This window comes from Arachis hypogaea, chromosome 4 (genome assembly GCF_003086295.3).
Source record: "Arachis hypogaea cultivar Tifrunner chromosome 4, arahy.Tifrunner.gnm2.J5K5, whole genome shotgun sequence".
NCBI classification, from domain to species: domain Eukaryota; kingdom Viridiplantae; phylum Streptophyta; class Magnoliopsida; order Fabales; family Fabaceae; genus Arachis; species Arachis hypogaea.
In genome coordinates, this window is record NC_092039.1 from 126,236,024 (window position 1) to 126,246,495 (window position 10,472).

Below are 10,472 nucleotides of genomic sequence, written 5' to 3' on the forward strand. Positions count from 1 at the left end.
AATGAAACAAATCGGAGGCACTTAATTGTTTAAGTCATACCAGTGTAAAACTCATCTCTTCTCACATTATCGTGAGATACATTCCTCTCTCTCACACATGAAAAAGAAAAAGCGGCTAATGGTATTGCGGATTCTCTTGCTAGGAGAGGAGCTCTCAGCAGTGAACCTTACTCAAGTTGATTCAAACTTGGAGAGAGTTGCAGGAGTATATTCATCTTGAGAAGATACCCTAGTGTGGTTGTACGGATTCTTTTTCTTGTTTCTTTTGTTCTTTTCTTGGTTATTACTTATTAGTATCCACAACAATGCAGAATTTGTAACACAATCTTAGAAGTTGTAAAAGCTTATACCAAGATGGTTAAATTTTTGTATTTTATGTCCAGAAAATTGAACCTAAATATACAATCCTAAATCTCTCGTTGCACACTCTTAGCACGTAGGAAATCAATCAGAAAACTGAACTGAAAATATACGGCCTATACATTTAAAAATCAATAAAAGAATATTGTAGATAATACATAGAAATTGACAATTTCAAAATGGCAGTTCACATGTCAAATCTCATATTGAAATGTGATATTCTGTTTAGACATGCAGCAAATATTACATTGTTTCTACAAATCACAGCATAGAACAAAAGACAATTAATTATGTAAACCCTTTATAATCATATAAATAGAGGGGTTAGTGCTGAGAAAACAAAAACCAATAACTTAATGATAGGTCACTCGAGGATAATGCAGCAAAAGGATGAAAAAGAATATACATAGAAAAAAAATATAAAAAGCAAATGAAAATTTTCAAAAGATATATTCGATTTAACAGGATGCTAAACTCCATTTGCACGTTTCAAATGTTCTTGAGTTTTTTTCCATTAAATATTTGGATAGAAAATCATAATTCAAAGCAAAATAAAACTAAAATTTTTTGAAGCTTCCTCCCATTCAACTGGCGAATCATGTGCTGTATTTGCAACAAAATTAATCACTCCTATAAACTACATTGGAATACAAAATATAAGTTAGTTTGTATGGAATTGGTGGATATAGAGCTAAATGACTGTAATCAATCATGCAGTCAAATTGATAGAATGTTGATGAGTTTGGTTTTATTGTTATCATTTGGATCACTTGGGTGAAAATGAATGACAGAATCTTCAGGAATCAAGAAACAGGTCAGGTCGATTAGGAGTTATAAAGAGTGAAGTGATATTTGATCTTTTGAGTTGTTGATGACTTTTGTTGAAAATGTTTAGGAATTAGTTTTTTTTTTATCTGTTTAGTACTTTTCCATTGATGCTCACCTTGTTGTGTTGAGCTTTTTGTTTCAAAAAAAAAAGTTAATTTGTATGAATTAGTTTCTCAAAGTTAACCGTGATTTTGGCTATAACCTCAGATTTTTAATTTCTATTCTCTCTTTGTACACCCTACAAGCAAAAGGTGGAGAGAAAGAAGAAACTTCGTCAATATGTAGGGGTCCAGACTGTAGGGTAAATAAATATTTTTCCAATCACTAAAATGCAACTTTTGCATAAATAATACATAAAACTATGTACACACATGAATGATGATCTGCAACTTTAGAATAAAGGAAGGTAATGGAGAATGACCAAAATATTTATTCAGACCGGTTTGTGAATGATTTACAACTCAAACTCCATTTATGTGACTTTAGAATTTTAATATTGGCAAAAACTTTTCTATCAAGCATTGTGTTTTTTCACCTATGCTTTCTTGGTTCATTGAGTCAGAGCTCACCGGTTGAATAACTATGCTATCACAATTGTAAGATCCACTAAAAATTGGTCTCATGGCAGATCATGATGCAGAATCTTCCTCCTCACATTTCATATATGATGTTTTTCTGAGCTTTAGAGGCTTCGCCCGATACAGATTCACAGATTGCCTCTATCATGCTTTGTGTGAGAGAGGAATCACCACCTTCAGAGATGATGAGAACCTCAGAGTTGGTGATAGAATCAGATATACTCTTCTTGAAGCCCTTGAAAGATCCAGGTATCACCTCACTGAAAACTGAAAATAACTAACTGCTTACATCATCATCACCTAACTAACTTATAACTAGTTTAATTAACTAATTAATTTACATGTGGATCATAATAACAGGATGTCTATTGCTGTGCTGTGTAAGGACTATGCTTCTTCCACATGGTGTTTGGATGAACTAGCACAGATCATGAAGTCCTGGAATAATGGAAAATTTCGACCAGTTTTGCCAATATTTTATCAAGTGGAACCATCAGATGTGAGGCGCCAGAGGAACCAATATGAAAAAGACATGATGAAGCATGAAGACAGATATGGCAAAGACTCCCATGATATAAAAGCATGGAGGTCGGCTTTGCGTGAAGTGGCCAATCTAAGTGGAGTGACTTGTACAGTGAAGAGGTGAGTAACCTTTAATTCATGAAGTAACCTTACTGTTTTAGTGTTAGCTTCTGTTTTCACAGCTTCTTTACAAGATTTTGAGCATTTATAGTAACTTTGCTTCATTTTTTGATGGTGTATGTATATATTTCCTTATGTAAAATGAGTATGTATTGAAGAGATATTTCATGCAGCTATGAAAGTGAGATTATCAACAAAATTGTTCAAGAGGTCTCGGAGAAGCTTCCTCCTGAACCACTATACATTAAGCATCCAATTGGTTTTGATTCTCACTTTGAAGCAGTGGAATCACTTTGGAATATTGAATCTGACAATACCATTTGCATGCTGGTCATGTATGGAGATGGTAACAAGACCACATTTGTTGGAGAGTTGTTTAACAAGTTCAGGCATCAATTTGAAGCTGCGAGTTTTCTTCATAAAGTCTCTGAAAAATCAAGGAGGAGTGCTGATGACCTAGAAAATCTCCAAGAAACACTTTTGCATGAAATGGGTGTGCATAAAAAACCTAAGCTGGGAAGCATGTTAAAAGGATCTTCTATTATAAAACAAAGTTTGCATAATAAAAGAGTCTTTCTAGTTCTTGATGATGTTGATAGTATAGAACAGTTGGATTCATTGGCAGGAGGAGGTGATTGGTTTTGTCCTGGTAGTAGAATTGTTATAACAACAAGAGATGCCAAATTCCTAAATAATCAAGTGTTAGATGGATTCAAGATTGAGAAATATTGCATTAATGAAGGTGAATTCGAAGGAATGCAAGGTGCTAGATCAAATCAGAAGAAAGATAAGGTCTTCGAGGAAGATATGGTGGGCTTTGTGGATATCTTCAACAATGTAACCAAGCAGTTGAAGGAAAATGAGACCAATCTTAATGTTATCTCGGTAATAGGCATGGGTGGTTTGGGTAAGACTACCCTTATTAAAAAAATTTACAACAATAATGAGGTGAAGAAGTTGTTCTCTTATTGTGTGTGGATTACCGTTTCTAAGGACTACAAAGCCACTGAGCTTCTTCAAATCCTTCTGAAAGGTTGCGGGTTGTTTGAGTCTACTAAAGGCAAAGACATAAGCAAGGATGATCAAAAGAGCAAGGTCCAAAAGTTCTTAGAGAAGAAGAAGTATTTGATAGTGCTTGACGACATATGGGAGCCTGAAGTTTGGGCTGAGGTAGAATGCTTATTTCCGGATAACAATAATGGCAGTGCAATATTGATAACACATAAAAAAATCAAATAAAAAAACTAAATTGAAAATCTACAGCATAAAGAAATTTATTAAATTTAAAAACTAATATTGTAGAGAATATAGTAAATTTGACAATTTCATGCAAGTATTCTGTCATCATCAAGCAATAAGCATAAGCAAGGTTAAACGGATATGCACATGGTGTGTTGATTTGGTTTCTGATAACAGGAGAATTTTAAGAGAATTTAATGTATCTGTAACTCCTAATTCAGGTAAGCACCTCTGCCTCTACATCAATTCTTTAGTTAATTACCAAAACTTTTTTACTAACAATTTTATCAGTCACATATTAATTACTTGTATGACATTAAGATAAATCTTCTGAGTCTTATTTCATTGTGATGTACCTAATAAAATTACAAAGGATACACATCAGCTAAAAATTATTTATGGTATTGCCAAAGCTAACATCTTAACTGAAAGTATCTATTCCATATATGCAGTCAATATCTAAAACTAAAGAACTAAAGATAAATTTAAATAAGAGATATTATGTACATCTGCAATAATAAAAACATATAAAGTTTGATAACAATAAGAAATATTACTAATAGGATCTTCATCAAATTATTATTTACTAACTTATGCACTTTAAATGCTAAACTGGCAGTGTACTAATGAAATGCTATACCAATCAACTGAGTAAATCAAGAAGCAAGACTCAAAATAAAACAACTCTCGTATACGGTAATTTTTGTTTCTGGGTTTGCCATCATTTGCTAGTGAACTTCTAAAACCAAGAACGCTAAAGGTAAGATTAAAAGAAGGAGTATATTATGTAATCTGCAAAATAAAACCTATAAAGTTTTGCATAACCAACTAAGAAATATTACTATTAGATTTGATTCAAAAGATATATTGGATTTAAAAAGAGACTAAACTTCATTTGCACTTTTCAAATGTTCTTCCCCAAGTGGCAAGTTGTCCACTCATATGTTGGCTCCTCATTCTCTCTCTTTGTTTGAATCTTGGGTGATTCTAAAGAGCCTAAACTTGATGGTGAACTTGATGGCCTGCCAAAAAGCAGAACTGGTAAAAGTCAAAACTTTAGTCATGAAAAAGATCTAAACTTTGAAACTCCACCACAAGACCAGACTATAGGAAGCAAGACAATGATTAATGATTCCCTAAGCATTGATAAATTCAAATTTCAATATCCATGGAATAAAGTGACATTTGATTGAAACTTGATACATAATGCATATTCCACATTACTTATTCATTAATCAGGCATTGAAAACGAATGGGAATAGCATTCAAAGCATAGGAAAATAGTTACATACAGTTTTCCTTCTTCTTCTTATCCTTATCCTTAATGCCGCTAGGGAGTGGCAAGACGGCAAGAGACTCTCTGTATACACAGTATCCCATGGGAGGCGGACAAGGAAGATTTTTAAGACGCTTGAGCAGGTCTCCTCTGACATTGTATATGAAGTACCCTATTTTATCATAACCTCTTCCAATAATATCACCGTTACTGGATAAGCACAATGGCTGAAAGACTTTGCAAGGAATCTCATAGAGAGTCCAAGATGAGTGCACTTTATATTCTTTCATCACCCATATCTCAGTTGTACCGCTACCATAATTGTGACCATACAAAGATAGGCAGTCTCCTAGTAGGGCGAGACTTGGAACGGGGCATGCAATGATTAGCAGTTGTTCCGGTGCAGATATCTTTGAGAAAGTCCTTTCCTTCAGATCAAAGCAAAGAATAGCATCCCTGTAATCTTTAAGACAGGAAGGCACCCAATGAATAGCGCCATTCAAGAACAACCCACAAGAATTGTGGTCAAACCAATCCAATGGACTGGGGAGTACAGCATCAAGATTAATCCATGAATTGGTTCTCAAGGACAAGCATTCCAAGTGATCTTGTTGCCTTTCATAATCCCTACAAGCTGCAACAACTAAGTAATCATCCTATGATGCATCATAACCAAATCCATGCAGATGCGTACTGTAGGGAAGCCTAAAGCTATGGTATTTAGGACGACTAACAATATGAGAATAGGATATTCTTTTGCTGACTCCAGTGAGTGGGTTCCATACCACAAGAAAATGTGGGTATCGATGCAAGAGAATAAATCCTCTGCAGGATCCCAATACCTCAAAATCAGAAGGTGGTTTCTTCTTGAAAGGGGGACAAACCATTCTTTGTGATGCATCATTGTCGTCTAAGTAAACCAAGTAAGCCATAGTGTCGTTTTTCATGAAGAAGCATGCCTTGGTGGCGGGGAGAGAATGGCAAAAATGCAATTCCGCAAAGTCAGGATCGGAAATTAGAGAGTACCACAGCTTGGAAACGCATCTGAGGCGAGCGAGATGTCTGATCGGCACCCGCAGAAGAATTATGTGAATCAGATCAAGAGGGAGGATGTCGTGAATGGTCTTGCTCTTGTCATTCTGATTCCTCTTCTCCATGCTCGATTGCTCTTTTGCTTTGTTCACCGTGTGCTTCAGCTGCTTCTTCTTCTTAAAATTGCTTTGGAAACATAAGGGAAGGGTAGGGTCAGTTTTGGATGGGAAATTGAAAAAACAATTACTTCTTTTAAATCTAATAAAAAAGTGTAATTTATTTAAAAAAATAAATATAGTATTTTTAGATTTATTAAATAAAAAATGTATTTTTTATTTAAATATTTTAAAATGGTAAATTTTTTTTTAAAGTGTATAAAGAAGTCTCAAAATTATCCCTCAAAATGGAAGCTAAGTTAAGTCTTCATTTGCTATGATTTTTTTCAAAGGTCAGAAAAAAAAGGGCAAAGAAGAGTAAAGATACACAAGACTGTTCTTGTGTCCACACAAGTTAAAAGCATCCTATATTGCTGTTTCTAGAGCAAGTAAATTCATCCAAGTTATGATTACTGTCATGTCCTATACTATTAAATAAGAAACTGCTGTTAACTTGTTCCATTTGGCATATAGCTTTTTTATGGCACTCTGATGTGATGTAGGAAATATAATTTGCCTTTTAATATAGTTGCATTTTACTACAATCACCATTAAAGTTATTAAGACCAAGTGAATTTTTTAATTAGTTGATTTATTTCTATTTAATTCTATTTTGAGTTTTCATTAAGCATATTTTAAAATCTTGCTAATTATTCTAGTCTGATTTGTCTGTCTTGGATGGTAGTTTCTTTTACATATTAGTTTAAGTATAGCATATTGATGTAAGGATATAAAATAAAAATCCTTAGTAACTGAGTAGATAACAATCTGATCAAGAATAATTTTTAGGGGTCAAAGAGAGAGAGAAGAAGCAGAAAATGACGATGAACAAAATAGATAGCAAACTCATCTAGGACAATTTAAAAAAAAAAAAAAAACAGACATGCCAAGAAGTGTACATTAAGCACTCAAGAAGCGTCACCTCCTTGAAAGCTTTATTTACACTACTAAAATTTGTTGCTACTTGCTACTGGGAGAGTGAGGGTCAATATTCAATAATAATGTGTTTGATGTATTTGATATAAGAAAATATTGCTTATACATTTTATCCAACCACCTCCCCATCTAATGCCTTTTTACTTGTATTCATGACATCAAGTTGTATGCATCCTGATAGCTTTCTAGCATGAATGATTCCTTTAGCATTTTGTCATGCCCAAGTCATAAGCATAACTGCATAAGCATAAGCACGGTTAAACGAATATGTATGACGTCTGTTGATTTTGTTTGTGAAAACAGGGGAATTTGAGAAGAATTCAATGTATTTGTAATACTCCTACACATTTCGCTTTGACTAAGTGTTTTGTAATGAAACTCTACCGGCATGTCCAATGAACTGGGGCGTTGAATTTCGCTTAAACTGTGTTAAACCTGCATTTACGTTCCCCAAATAATTTACTGATATCCATGGTTACTAAGATAAATTTCATCGCCTGTTTTTCTTCTTCTTTTTTTCTTCACTTATAAATTAGGTTATATACTTGTCCTTTCGTAACACCTAGTTCAAGTAAGCCTAAAACCTCACCACAAGACTAGACTCTAGAAAGCAAGACTGATTAATGATTCCCCAGGTATTTGATTAATAAAGTTTCACCATGAATAGTCAAAACTCACATCTAAATGCAACACGATGCATAATGCATCTTGCTCAGTACTTTCACATTAATCTCAAAGTAATAGCAGATTGGATTCAACTAGCGGAAGCTATATTTGCACATTCAAATGTTCCAGTTTTTCACATTCATAGTTGGAAGGGAAATCATACATTAAAGCAAAGCCAAAATAAAATCAAATTCTCTAGAAGCTTCTTTCAGCTCAATTTGTCAATCCTACACTTTATTTGCAACAGAATTAAGTGTCTCTGCTGTGCAGTCATTCTGTCCTAATTCTCTTTCAGTGTTTGACATCATTCTGATTCTGATAGCCTACAGAAAAGATCACCATTGCATTACACATGAAAAAAGAAATAACTTAAAAATTAAAATCCCTCACCACAAGACTAGGCTTTAGGAAGTAAGACCATCAATGATTCCCTAAGCATTGATAAATTCCAATTTCAACATCCATAGACAAAAGTGGCATTTGATTGGAACTTGATGCATAATGCATAATGCATAATGCATATTACTCATTACTTATTCATTAATCACAATTCAACGAAAAACTAACAGAAATAACTTGGTGCAAAGCATAGGAGAATAGTTACATACCGATTATCCTTATCCTTATTGTCAGTAGGGAGTGGCAAGAGACTCTCTGTATACACAGTAACGGTACTGGTTGGAAGCGGACAAATAAAACTTTCAAAATGCTTGGGCAGGTATCTTCTGACATTGTATTTGAAGTACCCTCTTCCTCTGCCATTGCCTCTTTCATCATAATATCTTCCAATAATATCACCATTACTGGATAGGCACAATGGCTGACCGAATGTGCTTATCTTATAGAGAGTCCAAGATGAGTGCACTTTATATTCTTTCATCACCCATATGTGAGTGTTATAGCTATCATTATAATACAAGGCCAGGCAGCCTCCTAGTAGGGCAAGACTTGAATAGGAGCATGAACTCATTACAAGTTTTTCCGGCCCAGATATCCTTGAGAAAGTCCTCTCCTTCATATCAAAGATAATAATAGCATCCCTGTAAGCTGTAAGAGGGTAAGGCACCCAATGAATAGCACCATTCAAGAACACCCCACAAGAATTGCAGTCAAAAACACCCAAGAGTTTGAAGAGTGCAGCATCAAGATTAATCCATGAATTGGTTCTCAAGGAAAAGTAATCCAAGTGATAATGGTCATCCTTATCCTGCCAAGCTACAACAAGTAAGTAGTCATCCTGTGAAGCATCATAACCAAGTCCATAGAGATGGAACTTGCAGGGAAGCCTAATGTCCTTGTGCTTACAACGAGAAACAATACAAGAGTAGGATATTCTTTTGCTGGATCCAGTAAGTGGGTTCCATACTACAAAAAAATGTGGGTTTCGATGTAAGAGAACAAAGCTTTTGCACGAGCCCAGGACCTCAAAATCAGAAGCTGATTGTTCCTTCTTGAAAGGGGACCACACCTTTTTTACTTGTAACGATGCATCATTGTTGTCACTAAATAGTGGTTCTAAGAAAGCGACAGTGCGGCCTTTTATGAAGATGAATACGTCGGTGGCTGCGGGAGAGTACTGAAAATGCAATTCCGCAAATTGTGGATCGGAAATTAGAGAGTACCAGAGCTTCGAAACGCATCTGAGGGGAGCGAGATGTTTAGCCGGAACTCTGAGGAAGATTCTGTGAATCAGGTCATGAGGGAGGTTGTCAATGCTTTTCTGCTTCTTCTCCATGCTCGATGCCTCTGGCTTTTTGTTCTTCTATTTAGGGTTAAAAGTGAAAGTGTTAAACACAAGTGATTATAACAAATATATTAAGGGTCCATCTAGTGTACAGATGCACTTTGGTACAGATTTACAGATTTTTGTTTTTATTTGGTTTAAAAGTGTTACTTAAAGAGAAAGTGTTACCCTTAATCGTTAACTTGGCTCTGATACCAATTTTGCAATCCTTTTTACTAGTCCTTGTATATTGTAATTTTATTTTTATATTATAGTTTTCAATCTTATTTTAGTTTATAATATTCTTTTTTGCATGGATTATTGTATATAAAATTTTTTATCTGTTTGTCACTTTGTCTTTGTCTTTTTCTTTAATATAATTTCTTAAATCCTCAAAAACTTCTTTTATTTCTACACTTTCTGTTGTTTCTAAATACCTTCTTAATTTTTCAACTTCATTTTCCATTTTTTCTTTCAACAATTTTAATTCTTTTAAGTCATAATATGGTTTTCCAGGCATTTATAAATTTTTTAAGTTTAATTCCAACTTGTTTATATTTATTCTTATTTCTATCCTTTTTATTATAAGGTCATCAATTTCGATCTGAAGGTTATTTAATTCCCTTTTATACTCTTTTATTTTACTTTTTAATTTTTCTGCCCTTTTTCTTTTTATTTTATTTTCTGGTTTTTTAATCTTTTTATGCTTCATTATTTATTTTAAAATTTCTGCAAACTCTATCATTGATTCATCACTATTTTCTAGAGATTCTATTATTTTTTCTAGCTCTTCAACTTCTCTTTTTAACTTGTCATAGATTATTTTTAGAGCTTCAAATGCTCTTTGATTTATTTCAGAAAACTGTAAATAATTCAAACGATTTTCTCTTGCAAAGAGCTCTTGTTTCTTGTCTTGATAAGTTACATATATTTCTTCTTTATTTATTGTCATAATTTAGTGTTTAGGGTTTCATTTAATTTTTCGACCTTTTTTGTTAATTCTTTTATTTCAGAATTTTCTTCTTTAATCTTCAACT

At 33.8% G+C, this 10,472-nt stretch overlaps 2 protein-coding genes across 4 annotated transcripts; one reads left to right on the forward strand and one right to left on the reverse strand.

The window, feature by feature from the left end:
* Nucleotides 1–1,566: 1,566 nt before the first annotated feature.
* LOC112744746 (TMV resistance protein N-like) lies at nt 1,567–3,923 on the forward strand. Its single transcript, XM_072233981.1, has 3 exons — nt 1,567–2,015; nt 2,127–2,408; nt 2,582–3,923. Exons 1-3 carry the CDS (start codon nt 1,810–1,812, stop codon nt 3,645–3,647), a joined length of 1,554 nt encoding a protein of 517 aa, XP_072090082.1. The 5' UTR covers nt 1,567–1,809; the 3' UTR covers nt 3,648–3,923.
* Nucleotides 3,924–4,030: 107 nt separating this feature from the next.
* LOC112744747 (F-box protein CPR1-like) lies at nt 4,031–9,501 on the reverse strand. 3 transcript variants are annotated; one of them, XM_072233978.1, is made up of 4 exons: nt 8,321–9,484; nt 4,940–6,141; nt 4,272–4,669; nt 4,031–4,120 (listed from the first exon to the last, which is right to left on the reverse strand). In XM_072233978.1, the coding sequence occupies exons 1-2, from the start codon at nt 9,445–9,447 to the stop codon at nt 5,580–5,582; spliced, it is 1,689 nt and encodes a 562-aa protein (XP_072090079.1). In that variant the 5' UTR covers nt 9,448–9,484; the 3' UTR covers nt 4,031–4,120; nt 4,272–4,669; nt 4,940–5,579. The 3 variants fall into 3 exon arrangements, with proteins under 3 accessions (XP_072090079.1, XP_072090080.1, XP_072090081.1); XM_072233979.1 differs by lacking the exons at nt 4,031–4,120; nt 4,272–4,669; nt 4,940–6,141 and adding an exon at nt 7,141–7,283; XM_072233980.1 differs by lacking the exons at nt 4,031–4,120; nt 4,272–4,669; nt 4,940–6,141 and adding an exon at nt 7,795–8,035 and having other exon boundaries at nt 8,321–9,501.
* Nucleotides 9,502–10,472: the final 971 nt, after the last annotated feature.

Bases quoted from the DNA above. Each gene is read 5' to 3' on its own strand.
- LOC112744746 (XM_072233981.1), top strand. From the start codon at position 1,810: ATGGCAGATCATGATGCAGAATCTTCCTCCTCACATTTCATATATGAT. The intron at 2,016-2,126 runs GTATCACCTCAC...TCATAATAACAG, and splicing joins GAAGCCCTTGAAAGATCCAG to GATGTCTATTGCTGTGCTGT. The intron at 2,409-2,581 runs GTGAGTAACCTT...TATTTCATGCAG, and splicing joins GTGACTTGTACAGTGAAGAG to CTATGAAAGTGAGATTATCA.
- LOC112744747 (XM_072233978.1), bottom strand. From the start codon at position 9,447: ATGGAGAAGAAGCAGAAAAGCATTGACAACCTCCCTCATGACCTGATT. The intron at 6,142-8,320 runs GTATGTAACTAT...ATGTTTCCAAAG, and splicing joins AATAAGGATAAGGATAATCG to CAATTTTAAGAAGAAGAAGC.